We start from the raw sequence: 18,343 nt of genomic DNA on the forward strand, positions 1-18,343 counted from the left end.
AATAGACTTTAGTAAATAATGGGGTTTGATATATTTAGGTTAACAGTCCCAAAGAAATGAGATTCCAGAGCATTTCTTGGAAAAGTGCCTTTTTCTTAATTAGCTACATTAATTCCTTTTCTGAAGGAATTCTTTTATCTTAATTTTTCTTTTGCTCTTCCCTATGCAGAAATGTTGAAGAATTTATAGGAAGTTTTCCCTGAATAATATTATACCTGAAAGTCCGATAACTGTTTTCCATCCAACTCTATTATTGAAATTCTTCAATATTTCTTATTGTAGTTCTATTTAAATGTTACTCAAATTAGATATTAGATTTTAATTAAAAAACTAATCAACATGACAAATTAGATATTAAATTAAGAAATGAATCAATTGAGATTATTATCTTATATTTTTACATTTCCTATTCATATGATCTTAGCTTTGTAAAAAGAGGACTAAAAGTAATTCTTGTCGCCCTAGGGCTAATGGTTGTATTTTCCTGGCTATTTTAGGTAGGTATACCTTGCCAGGGGTCCATTAGTCAATCTGTATATATTTGATTATATTTGAAGTATTATAGTTCTCTGCTTTTCCTTTAAGTTTTCAAATACTATTTTGTAGTAGAGATAGGTAAAATGTGGCTTTAGCAGTACATAATAGAATTATATTTAGTTTATAAGCAGGTACATTTTTTTTTCTTGGCTGCTATGTCAGGTAGTTTATAGGGAAAGGATATTAGATGTCATGTAAATGATGCCCAGGAACTTTCATAATTTTGAAGTTTCTTAGGAGAATTTGATTTTTTGTTTTGAGCAGGGGCCTTTTATAACTATCAGCTCTTAATGTCCTTAACATACCTATCTATGCTATAGACCTTAAAAATACTCTAAAGCAAGGGTCCTCAAACATTTGGGTTTCAGGACATCTTTACACTTTTAAAAAAATTATTAAGGATCCAGCCCTGGCAAGGTGGCTCAGTTGGTTAGAGCATCATCTCATGCACCAAAACGGTTGCAGGTTCCATTCCTGTTCAGGGCGCATACCTAGGTTGCAGGTTTAACCCCCATTTGGGACATGTATGGGAGGCAGCCAATCCAGTTTTTCTTTCTCTCTCTTAATCTCTCTCAAAATCAGTAAACACATCTTCAAGTGAGGTTTAAAGAAATTATTGAGAGATCCCAGTCATTTATGTAGGCTACATATCAATATTTACCATTTCCAATTAAAACTGAAACTTCAAACAATGAGATATACGGAGCCACGTAAGTTGTCAGATCAATAATGCCATCCCATGTTTTGTAGCTTGTGAAAAGCTTTACCTTATACCCATGACAAGAGTGAAAAAGGCAAATAACCTTAGTATCATGAAAATAGCCTTTACATTGTAGACTTCCCTAGAGGAGAATTCTCAGACCACATCTTGAGAACTACTGTTCTAGAATTGGGCATTTTTTGCATATGGGCACTTGCCTTTGTCAATGGTATTATGGCATTTTTGAATTTGGAGCATTATGAACAATCGCCTAAGAATATGGTTATGTGTCTTCTCAAACTTTTATCTTGAAACTTTGAGCTTCACTAAGGTTATCTTACATTTTAGTTTCCTGTAGCAGATTTTTTGGGAAGGGCTGTGTAGTAGTTTCAGAGACCGGTTCTCATTTTTCAGGACTTTAAAACTAGTTTTGAGTTAATGATGAAAAAAATCATTACAATAGGAATTTTCAGATGGAAGTTTTTCTTTTTTTAAATAAAAGACTCAGTTATATTAAATGCGTTTCACTGTCTTGCCTTATGAAGAAATGGTAGTTGTCATCTGATTTGCTAGTTAAAATGTACAAATTTGGCTGAATCTTATAAATAGCCACTGTGTTTAGGGCTTCCTACTAATCAATTGCCTTTTTACATTTTTCAAAATAAAATAAATTTCTCCAAGTCTAAAAAAAAATCAATTTATAACTACAAAAATTACTTGAGATTATTAAGAATTTAACCTCTAAAAACACAGAGGAAGAACTATGGGTCAAACTTCTTGCTATACTAATTTTTTTCTCTTCTGCAGGTCAAAAGATTTCTTTAATTCTGGTTTTACATGAAGTATGCTGGAATTTCCTTCTATTAAAAACAAACAGAATTTATCCTGTTGTATACATTATTTATAATCATCATGTGGCATACACACATAAATGAGCACTAAACATGTTTTAGAGCCTTGAGACTTGAGACTGTTGGCCAATAATATAATTTTTGGCATATATGTTAAGTCCCCAGGGAAAAGTGAGATTATTTACTATAATTTATTCTTACCATCACCAATAGATTCCTTTAAGTCATTCCATAATGTTAAAGTTATATTCTAGTCAGTAAACTTGACTGGTTGGTTTGAACTATTCGAAACCAACTTTCCCAATTTCTATTTTTAAGTAAAAGTACTATTTTCAACTAATATATTGTAGTGAAAATGCTATCTTAACCATTTTCTCCAGAAACTTAGAATATAATATACAGCTTTAGAAATATGCTAATAAAAATTGATACTAAATTGGCTTTTATACTCATTATAAGGATGATTAAGCCCAAGTTTGATCTGTTGAAGACACTTGGAGCATAATTTTTTAAGAGAATGTGTTATTTAGGTTTTCCCACTGAAGCATAGCCTGTCAGCCATTATATTGGGTAGTATTACATTTCTAGTAAGAGTTTCTATTGATGGGGAGCAGAGGGCCAGAGATGACCGTTAAATTTGTTTTCTCTGCCTCTAAATGATAATACGTATAGAAGTTGGTGCAGATATAATTTAGCTGCTTAGACTAGTTTTTTTTTTTTAAGCAAAATAGAAAAGTTGGTAAGTAATGGAATTAGAGCTACCAGTTGATGTCAGTTTTTCTGATCCTTAGAAATTTACTTGTTTCCCACATGGATAAACCTTTTTTTGAAGGGCTGATTTGTTGTAATTTCACCACAGAAATATGGTCGAAGCCCATAAACATGAGTATCACACCTCTTAGACATCCAGCTCTGGTCATTAAGGCTTTTCCTAGTCTGCGAAAAAGTTACAGTAACTATGTTCGCTGAGGCTCACAACTTTTATTTTGGGGTTCCAAGGAAGATTTCCGAAATAATAAATGGGGGGAATCAGCTCATGTTTCTCTACTGACCCCCCTACAAGAAGTACAGAGGAAAGGGAATGAATCTTTATTGAGTACCTAGTGTGTCTCAGGAACATTTTTTAAAAAGATCTTGTTTATTACTTTTAGAGGGGAAGGGAGAGGGAGAAACATCAATATGCGAGAGACACATTAATTGGTTGGTTGCCTCTCACGTGTCCACAACTGGGGACCTGGCCCACAACCCAGGCATGTGCCCTGACTAGGAATTGAACCGGTGACCTTTCAGTGCAAGGGCCAGCGCTCAATCCACTGAGCCATACCAGTCAGTGCTCAGGAGCATTTTTACATACATTATGTTGTTAATTCTCACAACCACCCCGAGAGATAGGTATTATTTTTATCATCACATTTTACAGATGAGAAGACTGCACCTTCAAGTTTCAATACTGATTAAATGAGAGATGAGAATAAAACCAAAGTACTTTTGACTCAAGTGAAATGCTGTTACATCAAAACATGGCTAATGGGATGAAAATCTGGGCAGATTTTTTTTTTTCTCACTGGACCAAAGTATTGTAAAACATACGTTTTCTTTTTAGGAAGTTTTTACCTTTATTTGCTTGCCATATATTAACTACTTTGCTTTTATAACAAAAGAAAGCAAAGTATAAAATTTAAAGTGCTAAAGTTCTCGAGAAATGTCATACCTCCTCCTTGTTGACTTTTGCATTTATTTCTGATTTATTTTACAGATCAACTGAATGCTTGGATGTATTAAACAGAAATGTATTGCAAGTGTCATTGTGACATTCAGGTGTCATTCAAAGTCATAAATTACTATTATTACCTTGTAGTTTGGTCAGTTTAGAAGAATATAAAAATATAAAAAATAATACAAAATAATATATTTAGTGAATGTATAATATGAAACTAATTTATTACTTTTATTTCTGAATATGGTTAGGTTCTTAAAATATGTAGACTCAAGTGCCATCTTTTATACATAATACGAAGACCAATATGTTAAATATGACAAGAATCATCATTTTGTTAATTATTATCCTTCAAAGTTTAAATCCATAATGCAGAAGGTTTAAATTAAAAGCAAACTCCTTTCTTAAAATTTTATCTTTATACTTATCTATTACATCTTTCTTTTATATTACAGATAGGTTGGTATCTTTATTACCCATTTACACTAGTAATAAACCCAGATATTTCTTGACATAAACCCAGTAGAGTGCTCTGACTTCTAGCAACTAGTCACCCTGGATCCTTTTTTAGATGGTTTTCTGTACCCGAATACACATCTACCTACATAGGTGCTCATGTATCTATCATCCAGTAGGTGGATGACCCTGGGACTTCTGAATTCCCCTTATACACTTGAGGATTACAGAGTCTGTAACTATGCCATCACATACATAGTTGCCTATATGTTATCTTGGATTGATTTATTCTTGTTCAATAAATGTGTGTCCTGTCCTCTCTAGGTGGGATCGTAAGTTTCCAAAGAGTAGGAGCCTAATGTTTTATACCTTTTAAACCAACGCATAGGATTAATGATTATGGATAAATTTTTCCTTTCCCCCAGTTTAAAAGTTTAGACCATAATTCACAATGGCAAAGCAGATGTGGAGTTGTTGGTTGCGTGTTTGCTTTGTCATTTTGTAGAGGAGAGGGTATGTGGGACTTGCAGAGAAGTGATAAATTAGAGGGCTCTTATAGGGTCCTTGACAAAGAGGTGAACTCAAATGCAGTCTGCTCTGAAATTACTAAAAGGACAGAGAATGCAGCATAATTTTGAAAATCCACAAAATCATTTAAAGAGAATTTTATTTGTTAGAATTACCTTTTAACTTAAATATGTGATTCTTCTGATATATTTTAATATTAGGACTCGCTGATTCTTGAGAAGAGTCAAAACTGGAGTTCTCAAAAAATGGACCACATTCTGATTTGCTGTGTTTGTCTCGGAGATAACAGTGAAGATGCTGATGAAATCATTCAGTGTGACAATTGTGGAATTACAGTCCATGAAGGTAATCTTGCTTTGTTTTTTCCTCCTTTTAGAAATGGCTGATCAAAACTAAGTTATGAAAGTAAAATCAACTCCTTTATATTTGTACTATTCTAAGATTTTTTTATAATGTTTCTTTTTAAAATTATTGTTGTTTACACTGTTACAGTTGTTCCCACATTTCTCCCCTTCCCCTCCCTCATCCAGCCCTCCTCAAGGCTGTCCCCAAATTGTTGTCCGTGTCTTTGGACTGTGCATCATTGTTGTCCGTGTCTTTGGTTAATCCCTTCACCATCTTTCATCCTGTCCCTACTTTTCAGCAGCTGCCAGTGTCTTCTGTGTACTGACCTTCTGTTACTTTCTTGTTCGCTGTTTATGTGCATCAGATTCCACACGTAAGTGGGATCGTGTGGTATTTTTCTTTTCGCTGACTCGCTTAATTCATTTAGCACAATTTTCTCCAGGTTCATTCATGCTGTTGTGAAATGTAAGAATTTTCTTGTTTTTTATTGCTTCGTAGTATTGCATTGTGTAAATAAATGTACCACAGCTTTTTTATCCACTCATTGATGGGCACTAGGACTGTTTACAGATCTTGGCTATTGTAAGCAGCACTGCTATAAACATAGGGGTGCGTATACTTTTTGTATTGGTGTTTTGGGATCCTTGCAGTATATTCTCAGAAGAGGAATCACTGGGTCAAAAGGGAGTTCCATTTTTAATTTTTAAAGGACACTCCATCCTGTATTCCATAATGGCTGCACACATCTGCATTCCCACCAATAGTGCACCAATGTTTCAATTCATGTAAGACATACTGAGTCCTTAAAGTATGATAGGTGTTATTTTTTCAGATATGAAAGTTATGTTAACTTTAAATTGTTTTCTCAATTTTCAATGTAATCACTGGGGTGATATTATAATATGTCATCCATATATTGCTGCTCATCACTCAAAGTTTAGTCTCCTTCTGTCACCATATGTTTGAACTTCTTTACCTTCTACAACCACCCCCGCCCCACTCTGAATGTGTTTTTAAATAATTAAAATGGAAATCTTATTACGTGGAAGCCACAGTATTTCTTTGATGGTCAGTGTTACATTTTTTCTTCATGGCATTATTTAGTTCTAGTTTTTAAAGGAAATTTAGGTGTAGAAAAGTCCAATATGTTAATCTAGTAGAATGTAGTACAGTATTTAAAAAGTTACATTTTAAGTCTACTGATGTTATACACGTCTTTCATAGTTATTTTAAATTTTGAACTTGAAAGGAGAATATATAGAGGTCATCTTTTAAAATGAAATAGGAGTCACTGTAACATATTGAAAGTATTTTTCCTGATTATAATTTTCTAATGTTTTTTATTATGTTTTACTTAAAATTTTTATTTTGATGTAATTTCTGACTTACAGAAAAGTTATGAGTGGTACAAAGAAGTCATATGTTTTTAAATGCAGATATAATAGATGGTAACATTTTGCTATACTTGTTTTATGTACTCATTCATATGAAAGTTTTTTTTCTGACCTCTGTGAGAGTAAACTGTAGATATAATACCCCTTTTACCCCTGAATACCTGTATGTATTTCTTAAGAAAAAGGGCATTTTCTTATATACTGGTAAGCACATAATTATCAAAGTCAGCAAATTAGGACTGATAGAATATTATTATCTAATCTATCCACTGTATTCACATTTTTTTACCTATCACTCCAGTAATGTCAATTCTAGCAAAATAAAATCTAGAATCATTGATTGCATTCAGTTGTCTTGACTGTTTAGTCACCTTTCATCTAGAAAATGTCCTGAGCCTTTGTGTTTCATGCCATTGGTATTTTTTTTTAATATAAATTTTATTTAGTTACTTTTCAAGTACATTTTTTTAAATCTATTTCTCCCATCCCACCCCCACCCCGCCCGGTCTCCCCCCTCCCTCCCATTACCCTCCCCCCCCAGTCCTCATCTCTGTGTCTTTCATGCTTGTTCCTCAAAATCCCTCCCCCTTTTTCCCCTTAAGTTCCCTTCCCTCTCCCCTTTGGTTGCTGCCCACTTGTTCTCTATTTCAGCGTCTTTGTTTTTATTCTATTTGCTTGTTTGTTTTATTCTTTAGCTTCCTGTCAAAGGTGAGATCATATGGTATTTATCCTTCAATGCCTGGCCTATTTCACTCAGCATAATGCTTTCCAGTTCCATCCATGTTGTTGCAAAAGGTAGTAGCTTCTTCTTTCTCTCTGCTGCATAGAATTCCATTGAGTATACGTACTATAATTTTTTTATCCATTCATTTACTGATGGGCACCTAGGTTGCTTCCAACTCTTGGCTATTGTAAATTGTGCTGCTATGAACATTGTGGTGCACAGGTTCTTTGAAATTGATGTTTTAGGATTCTTGGGGTATAATCCTAGTAGTGGAATTGCTGGGTCAAAAGGCAGGTCAATTTTTATTTTTCTGAGAAAATTCCATACTGTTTTCCATAATGGTTGTACCAGTCTGCAATCCCACCAACAGTGAACTAAGGTCCCCTTTTCCCCACACCCTCTCCAACATTTGTTGTTTGTTGCTTTGTCTATTATAGCCATCCTGACTGGTGTAAAGTGGTATCTCATTGTGGTTTTAATTTGCATCTCTCTGATAGCTAACGATATTGAGCATCTCTTCATGTGTCTCTGGATATTCTGTATGTCCTCCTTGGGGAAGTGTCTGTTTAAGTACTTTTCCCATTTTTTAATTGGGTTCGATGTCTTCCTAGAGTGGAGTCGTGTAAGTTCTTTGTATATTTTGGAGATTAAACCTTTGTCTGAGGTATCATTGGCAAATATGTTTTCCCATACAGTTGGTTGTCTTTTTAATTTAATACTGTTTTCTTTAGCCATGAAGAAGCTTTTTATTTTGATGAGATCCCATTTGTTTATTCTTTCCTTTATATTCCTTGCTCTAGGGGACATATCCGTAAAAATGTTGCTGCGTGGAATATCTGAGATTTTCTTGCCAATGATCTCCTCTAGGACTTTAATGGTGTCATGGTATTTGTGAAGAATACTGGCCAATTATTTTATAGAACGTCCTTAATATGTTTTTTAAATGTTTTTTCATCATCAGATCCAGAGTATGTGCTTCAGGCAGGAATATCACAGAAGTTTCATTGTATTATCAGTGCATCATATTAGAAAGCATATCCTATTTATTTGTCCAGTTGCTGGTGATGTTACTTTGATCACTTGGTTGAGAAGGTGTCTTCAAGGTTACTCTGTGGTAACATTTTATTTTTTCCAGTCGGTTACTGTATCTAGCTGTGTATAATGCACCCCCAGGTTTTTGGCCCAAGCTTTCAGGAAAAAAAAACTTTCATTTTAATTTTCAATTCAGTTATTTATTTATTTATATTTAGAAACAAGACCAGTGATCATATTCCAGGGTATTATTTTGCATATAGGTATTATTATTGCTTTCTAGAGTTACACTTTTAATGCCTAAGTGTAAGTAAAAGAATTAAAAACATTTATATAGCTATAGCATTAGTACTACCCATGTATAATGTGCATTCTAATTTTTCCCCCAAGAATTTGGGCAAAAAGTGCACATTATAGATAGCAAAATATGGTAACTTTTTTCCTCTTTCAAAAGAATTTTATTGATTGATTTTAGAGAGAGGAAGGGAGAGAGAGAGAGCTATTGATTTGTTGTTTCCCTTATTTATGCATTCATTGGTTGATTCTTTTATGTGCCCTGCCAGGGATCAAACCTACGACCTTAGTGTATTGGTACAACGCTTTGACCAACTGAGCTACACGGCCAGGACAGTTATTTTTTTTCTATCACGGCCATGACTTCCACCAAACAATGTTTCTGTGGCCCTGCCTTTGCCTGCCTTTCTGGTGTAACAGTACTCCTCACAGCCATCTCTGAGGGTCTGCTGGGCCTGTGGGACCTGGGGGGCCCTGTGGGGCTTGTGCCGTTTAACCCATCCTCTTGCCTTCACATGAAATTGCCCTTGCTTGTCATTAAGGCTTACTGTGGGAATGTCTCCTCTTTCCATTGTTCATTCATTTATTCTTTTCAGTAATGTTTGTTGAGTACCTTCCATGTACTAGGTATTCTGTAGGTTTTACACATGTAAAGTAAATAGAATATAGAAAATGCTGACTTCATGGGGGTTAATGTTTAAGTAAGAAAGATAGGCAATGGAAAAATGAATAAATAAATGTATGTCAAGTGGTGATCTGGGCAATGGAGAAAAATAAGCCAGGACAAGGATTAGTGGGAATGCTATGGGTGCAGGTAGTTGAATGGATAGGTAGAAGTTTGAATTTATCAAAAGTGATAAAACGGTCTGATAAGGTGATATTTGAGCAGTTGACCTGAAGGATGTAAGGGAGAAGCCACATGAATATTTGGGGAAGGGTCACTCTAGGAAGAGGGAGTAGTGAGTGTCAAGATCTTGGAATAGGAACATACTTGGAGTGTTGTGTAATGGTACAGAGACTGGTATGGCTGGAACTGAATCAGTGAGCTGCTTTGTGGTGGGATAGAGACTGGGACAAACCACGCGAAGCCGTGCAGGTTAACAGTACTGATGTTGGGTTTTACTGTGATGGGTCTAGGAAGACATACATGAGTTTTGATCAGAGCACTAATCTGATTTGACATATTTTGGAAGGATCACTCTACTGGGTGGAGACTAGACTGCAGTAGTCTGCTAGGTCTAAGGTGGGATTCAGGGAGATGGTTTCGGGAGACCACTGCAGTGATCCAAGAGAGGAGTAGATTTTTGAGGTAGATAGGATAAGTTTGGTTTTAAACTCTCTGGGTGTAGTAAGATGTTGGGACTAGAGATATAAATTAGGGACTTACCAGTCTGCATATGAGCCACTGAAGAAAAAGGCACATCACTCCAGGTTGGTAGGTGGCAAGTTTAATAAGCAAAGGAACTTAGGAAACTTACTGTAGGCAGCCACAAGACAAGTAGTTTTCTGCACCTGCTGGTAAGAACCTTAAAAGCTTACATAGCAGCCTTGCCCTGGCCAGTATGGCTCTGATGGAGCTGAGTACCATACATAAACCAAAGGGTAGCAGGTTTGATTCCTGGTTAGGTTAGGGCACATACCCAGGTTGCCAGTTAGGGGTGTGTGCGAGAAGGCAGCCAGTTGATGTTTCTCTCTCACATTGATGTCTCTCTCTCTTCCCACAGTCTCCTCTAGAAGCAATGAAAAGAAGTCCTTGAATGAGGATAAAAAAAATTTATGCTGCCCTGGCTGGTGTAGCTCAGTGTATTGAGCGTGAGCCTGCGAATGACACGATCGTGGTTCGATTCCCAGTCAGGGCACATGCCTGGGTTGCAGGCCAGTTCCCAGCAGGGGACGCACAAGAGGCAACCATACACTGATATTTCTCTCCTTCTCTCCTTCCCTTCCTCTCTAAAGATAAATAAATAAAATCTTTAAAAAAATTTATGCCAAAGCCTCAGCTGAGGCCAGTCACTTACACAGGAAGACTTAACAGGGTTCAGGCAGTACCAAGTCCAGATAATCTCATCAGCGTATTTCTATCTCCAGTCTGTATACTTGGGTAGCTCCTAGCGCAGGGAAATGCACAATTCCAAATACAGGGGAGGGAGTGGGGAAGCCTTCAGTTGCCGAGGTCCAGCTGCTGGGTTCACTGGTGATGGTGATGACCTTCCCCAACAGGCCATTGCATTTTATTTTGTTACTTGCTATACATCTGCTTTGCCATTTTAAAATGAGCTTTTACTAGTCTTTTTCTCATTGACTATCCTTTGCCTGCTCTTTGTGTTACAATTATTTTTCATCCTTACAAATGTTTTTTCTACCCTGTCCTGTACCTTTTCACTTTGTGGTATTTTTCACTGTTTAGAATGTTCTTCTGCTATAGTCACAATTTACTACTTTACAAGTTCTTACATGAATTTTCATGTAAAATTAATTGAGAAAAGGAAATTTTCTAAAGCATAATAGGAAGCTAGTGTTACTAAAGTTTATTTGCTTATTGAAAAGTCAGGTGCCTAGATGACAGGTTTCCATATTGTAATCCAGCAATACGACTTGCCTTTACACATCTCCTGGTTAAACATGAACTTGAATGCTTCATTTTAGAGAGAAACTATTTGCCCATCACAGTACAATACATGAACATTAAATAAATTGTGGGAAATAGACAACAGAGAGAAAAAAAAACATTTCTAATACTCCTCATATCTAGACAACCCTAGTTAGTGTTTTGGTGTATTTCCTTTATGTTTTTTCTCCTCCTTTTTTTAAAACATACCCCTTAAGTAATTACAGTTGGGAGACTTCAAAGTTGAGGTTCTGCTAAAAATAGTAGTCCAAATGTATTTTTAAATGTATGCTTGTCTAATAAGTTTTCAGAGGACTCACCTCATCTAAATGTAGATAAATCTCTTTTCTTCTTGAAATTGAAGGGTTCCAAACTGTCACTTAGTATAAACACCTTTGTGACAAGGTCTTGTAACTGACTTGTAATACTAGGGTACCCCTGACTGGGATGTCAGTTCTCATGATACGCTGATTGCACCATGTCTGAGGAAAAATGTCAGGTGTGTGTGTACAAGACAGAGAATTAGGGAGTGCACTTGCCAGCAATTACCCTTAAGTTTAGTTGCTATGCATTAAATCAGATTAGGTCTACTAAGAGATGTTTTCCGCCAATTTATTTTTCATTCTGCTATTAGTCTAGTCCTACACCATTTTTATTTCTTAATGTATGCAAAAATATATCTGCACGAGTGTGTACTGGGTAGTCAAAGTTCAAGTCATGACCATTTGGACTTACAAGTCCAAAGGCACTTTGGTTCTTTTGTGCTTTAGGGTATATTTCTGACAGGTATCATGTATAAGGTCTTTCCTAATAAATAACATTACTTTAAAACCTTTTAGTGGATACTATAATCAGAGGTTTAGTGTAATGAGAGGATACTATTTTAAATGACTAAGAAGTGTTTGAGAAATTTTTCTAATGGCAGCTTTTGTGTTCCTATTTTTTCCTTTCTATAGTGAGAGATAAGTAGGAGAGATATAATTAAGTACATATTACAGGTGAGGTAATTCAGCCTCAGAGATGCAGTCTATCCAGACACATGGCTAGAAGGTGGAAGACTCTAGGTCTTTTGGTCCCTTGTCACAAGTTGAATGGGGAAAATTTCCGCCTGTTTGAACTATCCATATCTTTGTGTAATTCAAAACAACTGTAAACACATTTTATACTATTTTTCCTCAGCAATGATGGAAAAATAGTTTTGCATGTGTTACTTAAAGGTTGATCCTAATTAGCCATAGAAATATTTTCTATGTTTACTCATTTGAAAACATGATTAATCTATCTGAAATGGATTTTATGTCTATAAATGTTTTATTTTATGTTTACCCATATTTAAAAAAACTTTAATCATATTGAAGATGCACTTTTTGCATATTTCATTTAGAGTTAGGTAAAAGAGAGTAAAAATTGTTTAGTGGTAGTCTGAATTCTATTTTGTATGGAAGAAAGGAAAAAGAAAGATTAAAAAAGGTATTTAGTCACTCATTAAAATAGATTAGAGTTTTAAGTGCTATAACTTTGGTCTGGAGCTGAGTATACCCAACAGGTATGTCGAAGAACTACGGGAAGAATGGCAGGTGGCTGGCAAGGAAAGAACTTTGTAAGGTGAATACACAGCATGGGCTCTTCGTCAGGGGCAGTAGAGCTGATGTAGAAATAGGTTCCCACTTGCTGGTTGTTCTTTGAGCTTGTGTGATACCAGTCTTCCTGCTTACAAGTAGAAGTTCTGCAGGAGAGGCTCTGAGAAATCAATCCAGATGTTGTTCCTAGGTTGTTACATATCCGTGTAAATGTTTGCTCTGTGTGTAGTATATTCTTCAAAAAAAAAAAAGAATTGAAATGTTGCTTTATTCTAAAAAAACGTGAACTGTGATTTACCTTGATTTTGGTGAATGAAAAGAATAAAATGGATAACCCCTTCAGGGCTTCATTATTTGTGTGAATACAAATGAAAGAATTTGCTTCAAAGGGAACATTATTTTGTAAAGAAAATAGATTCTTTTCCCTTGTATTACTCTGTAACCCTTTGAGAAAGCAGGTCGACTGCTTTTGCTTTATAATTTTTCTTTAAATACAATATTTTGCTTTGGTGACAATAAATGATAACTGCTCCCAAGAAGGAAATTATATTTCCTTTTAATTATATGATCTGTCAGTGATGAAGATGATGATTACTAACACAATTTAATGATGTTAAAGAAATTAATGAATTTTGATGACTTTGCTTATCTTGTACTCTAGTTTATTTAAAATCTTTTCTTTGGCATTCTTTTATATGGCTTTTTACATTAGCACTACTATAAAGCCATTGACTAGCTTAAGGGTGACAATAATTATTGGATATTTTGAGGCAGCTTATGTAAATCATAGCTGCAAATCAACTCTTAGTTTCTTGCCTACTGGGTTGTTTTAATTATAGTCTGTACTGAATGGTAGTAATGTGTGAATAAAATGCTTACACATGGATTTTGACCTATTAATGACATCCAGTAAACTAATGTTACTTAAAAATTGTTTATGAGTTGTATGTTGTCCTTTTTCTCTCTGAGTGATTTGTTTCACTTATTTATGTAGTTATTTATTTCCTTTAATTTGGGTATCTTTAGTGGTTGAAAGGAGGCACTCTCCAGTTCAGGTTCTTCTTGTCCGTTCAGTGCACAGCTGTGTCACGAAGTCACAAGGCTTTCCAGTCCTGTAATGTACATGGATATATAAACTAGCCTAAGTGGGAAGCCTTTGAGAGGTGATCATTATTTATATATGTTTCTTATAGTGGTTTTTCTCATGTCTTCATTTTGTGGAAGGTTACTCTGGTGCCCATTAGAGTTTGTCACCAGGATCCCTTGCTAGAATAAACCTGGTGAAAAGTGTCCTGGGATGGCTCACATTTGGCTCTCTGTAGAAGCAACATGTCTTGAGAGGTCATGAATGTGTCTTAGGAGATGAGACAAAGTACCCAGGCCTGAAGATGACCAGGGCATCCATCTGGACTAGAATTAAGTCGTGATCTATTGCACTACTGTATGTGGAATACATTGCTTCTCTGATGGATGTTTTCACATGAGGGCCATGTCTTCTTTTACAGAGGAAGAGAAATTGGGTTATATAAAGTTGGTGTGTCTCCAGTACCATTGAGGGAAAATAAGATTATTTAGGAGTCACTATTGTAGCCATCAGGGAAATGGTATTTATTGTAACCCATCACGGGTACAGCATAGTTTTTTATAGTCTGGGTGAAATTATCTCTCATTTTTTTCAGCTTCCCTTTATTGGATTCCAGGATTATCAGTATTTTGTTGATGCCAATACATTTTCTTTATATCTTTGTACTGAGGAAGAAATAATCGTACTGGAGGCGATGTCACTTTCTAGTGAGTTAGATTGGTTTGTCAGATACTGAGAGGCTCATCGTCTCTAGTTTGTAGACAAAACTGAGTTTTGGGAATTTGAATGATGAAAACCTGATCTTACCAGGACGCTGACAGTGACGTGCTGCCTGAATATCCTGTTGGCGGACAGCTTTGACACCCACCTACCTTCTTAAAGCTCAAAATCAGGGAAAATCTCTTTAATTTTATGCAAATTTTAGACAGATTTGGAAACCCAAATAATAACTTTAAATATTATTTATAATCCCAGACATGCATATTTGACTTATAAGGAAACTTTTTGCTTTGGATAATTTGAAGGCAGTTGAAGAATAACATGCCCTACTCTAAAAGATAAAGAATAATGCTAAGTAATGTTTATTTGGTATGTTCATGAGTCATCTTTAAACATTTTTATCACATTAACTAACTCCTATCAGAATACAGGTTATTAGTGAATAAGAAGAGGAATGTTTTCATTCATTTCAGTCATGGGTACATTTTCACAGAAGATTGAATTATAAATGTTTAAAAAGAAACACCTCTTAGCTAGTTGGCTCATTTTTGAATGGAACTTAGCATGCCTGACTCCAGTGTGAACTGTTCAAATGTTCTCTCGCCCTTCTTTTCCTTTAATTGATGTTTACTTTGCAATTACGGTTGTATGAGTTTGCATTCTAATCTGCCACCTCCAGAATTAGGTAAGACACTTTATTGTTTGTATGTTTGTTCTGCAAAGAGAGCTAAAAAAATTCTTACAAATCAATAATTCCTAGACTCAGTCTGATTTTTTTAGTGAAAAATCACACTTAAGTATTTTTTAAATTAAAAGGTTTTAAAGCATTGTAAATTTTTCCCCTCTAATGACTTTTGGGTAGGTCTAAAAAAACTATTTTAAAAAGTCATTTATTTTATTGCCTATTTTATGGTAGGTAAGAAGTATTTTGTATAAAAAAGATTTTATCTTTGTGTTTTGACATTCTTATTATTATAAACAACTTTTAAAGAATTTTTCTCTTCTGTTTCCTTTTTTCTTTTGTGGTTTTGTAAATTTAAATTTAAAAAATAGATTATTTAATCATACTTTTTTTGTTTGTTTTTTAGGTTGCTATGGAGTTGATGGAGAGAGTGACTCTATTATGAGTTCAGCTTCTGAAAACTCCACCGAACCCTGGTTTTGTGATGCATGTAAATGTGGTGTTTCCCCCAGCTGTGAACTGTGTCCTAATCAGGATGGGATTTTCAAGGAGACAGATGCTGGAAGGTCGATGTCATAATTCTGTTGGGTTAATATGCCTGCTTTATAATGTGTCTGCTTTTGACTATTCTGTCTTTTACTCTGATTTTCTGAGTTACACCCTTTCCTTTGATGCTTTTTGTATCTTCTTGGCAGAGAGTAAATGCTAAAGATCAGAGTGGCAAGGAGGAAAGACCATTTATTAAGTGCCCATATTTTTCTGTATACCCAGTATCCTAATTAATCCTAATATTAGCCCTATAGTGACACAAGTTATAAAGTTCCTAATTTTATAGGTGTAGTACCTAAGGCTCAGATTGTTTAACTAATTTCAAGTTTCTCAAAACCACAAGCTAGTGAATAAGCAAGTTTGAACCTTTATTGATTACCTTTATTGATTGATTTGATTTGATCGAATTTAGAGAAAGAGAGGAAGGCGTTGGAGAGGGAGACACACACACACACATCGATTTGTTGTTCCACTTATTTATGCATTCATTGGTTGATTCTTGAATGTACCCTGACTAGGGATCAAACCCTTAACCTTGGTGTATTGAGATGACACTAACCAACTGAGAGCTTCCTGGCCAGAGCTGAACCCGTACCTTTTTGACTCCAAAAATATATTAGGGGACAGAACTCATATAGTGAATGAAAAGGGGGAGTTTAATTTAAACAATTATTAAGCTATGATAAAAAGTAACTGTGAGATACAAAAGAACTGCAAAAGATTGGAAGGATAACCCCTGCTCCCAGGCTGGGGCTCAGACCTTGTTGGAGAAGGTGTAGTTGTAGCCTACCAGATGACAGGGAGGTTTGCTGGTGTGCCTTGGCCAGACCTGACTTGTGGTCCTTGGCAAGTACAGATGGCTCTGCACAGGTTGCAGAGGGAGTCAGAGCCCTACCTGTGGTGTCTGTGTTGTGAAGGCCTCAGAAAAGTGATCTCCAGGCTGGGCCTGCAAGGTCTCGTTGGCGGATAATGCATGTGGCTGGGGTGGGGCTCTGGCAGATGTCCTCCCTTTGGCCTCTGTCCTTGCTGAGAAACCCTGTCCTCCCGCAATGTCCTCCACCACTCTGAGGAAGCTTAACATCATGCTCACTGTTAAGCAGATATGCTTGCTGTAGGGCTTCTATCCATTATTGCAGAGCAAATATACAAGGGTGGATTTGGAGTTGAGAGGCAGTAAATTGTTAACTGGTGCAAACACCTATGTTCTTCCACTGTTGTATTCACACTTATTTTTATTATCACATCCAAGCAGTTGTTACCAGAATAGTAGGAGACTGCCATCTGGGACGGATGATGGAAATGTAGGAGTAGTTCCCAACATTTTGTACCTTGTGGATTACCACCCACACCGTCTCCACTCTCACCCCTCCTTATAAGGGGGGTGCTTATTATTTCATTTTGCAACATAAAGATATTTCAGTATTTTTATCAAACATGTTTCAGATTATAACAAGAACAGAACAACCTATGCAAATTATCACCATCACTTCTCATATGTTAACACTGGAGAGGATAGGATGCATTCTGTTCCAAAGTAAAGGATAGGATTTAAAATTTAATACGTGTTACTTTAGTAAGGTAAAAAATATTTTTCTTACTTTTCTCGTTTTTGCCTTAATTGGTACATAGGCCCTTGAGAAATGTTGCTGTCTAATATTGTGGGGCTATGCTCTGCCATGAACTCTTACAGAGCGCTGTGTATGGATTTCAAGAAAAAACTGGCTAAACTTCTTACCTCTTCTTCCTCATTTCCGATCCCCCCAAAAATATAACAAACAGTTTGACGGGTGATATGAATCTGTGTTCTACATCATAGAAAGAGGCATTATTATATGTTGGACTGACTTTGGCCTGGAATTAGGGAGTTTATTGTAGCATTTCAACTGTTTGCTTTCAAGATGGACTGACTACCTGTATTTGGATTTGTTAGTAACTCTGATTTTAGTCAAGTGATTTAACCTCTTTATGCCTCAGTTTCCTTAGCCCTTTTGAGAGGATTAAATGAGATGATTCTTATAAAATAATTACACAGTTTCTGGCACATAATGGTGCTCATTGAATGTCTTCTCAGTTCAGCTGCTACTGCTCTTGCTAACACTGCTACTACTAGTGCTTTCTTTTTAAATATTTTATTTATTTATTTTTAGAGAGAGGAGAGGGGAGGGAGAAAGAGAGGGAGGGAAACATAGATGTGCGAGAGAGATATCTTCCGGTTGCTCTCACAATCCCCCAACTGGGGACCGGGCCTGCAACCCAGGCAAGTGCCCTGAATGGGAATCGAACCAGATTGGGTTCGGAGGCTGGTGCTCAATTCACTGAGCCACACCAGCCAGGGCTAGTGCTTTTTTATTAAAAATATTATTCTACTTATTTAAGGTAAACATAGAGTACCAGCTGCATAAATTCTTTCTGGTAACTCTTTAGTTCTGAGAGTTGAAGTTTATGGTGGTAAATTGTGGTGAATAAATAAGTCAACTTTGGAAAACAGAGTTTCACAGAGCTTCCTTTCCAGGAGGAGGGGTTTTTTTTGTTGTTAACAATT

At 35.9% G+C, this 18,343-nt stretch overlaps 1 protein-coding gene across 8 annotated transcripts in view; it reads left to right on the top strand.

Moving 5' to 3' along the window:
* PHF14 (PHD finger protein 14) overlaps positions 1 to 18,343 on the top strand; it is a 184,620-nt gene that overhangs the window by 10,894 nt on the left and 155,383 nt on the right. For all 8 annotated transcript variants that reach the window (XR_008389646.1, XM_037167350.2, XM_037167348.2 and 5 more), the window contains exons 4-5: positions 4,990 to 5,134; positions 15,659 to 15,818. Coding sequence is in view for 7 of the 8 variants with exons in the window: in XM_037167350.2 (XP_037023245.2) it covers positions 4,990 to 5,134; positions 15,659 to 15,818 (305 nt within the window). In the remaining variant the exon portion in view is untranslated. The remainder of the gene's footprint in view (positions 1 to 4,989; positions 5,135 to 15,658; positions 15,819 to 18,343) is intronic.

The sequence above is a fragment of the Artibeus jamaicensis genome, unplaced genomic scaffold (genome assembly GCF_021234435.1).
Source record: "Artibeus jamaicensis isolate MK-2021 breed Jamaican fruit bat unplaced genomic scaffold, CSHL_Jam_final contig_923, whole genome shotgun sequence".
Classification (NCBI taxonomy): domain Eukaryota; kingdom Metazoa; phylum Chordata; class Mammalia; order Chiroptera; family Phyllostomidae; genus Artibeus; species Artibeus jamaicensis.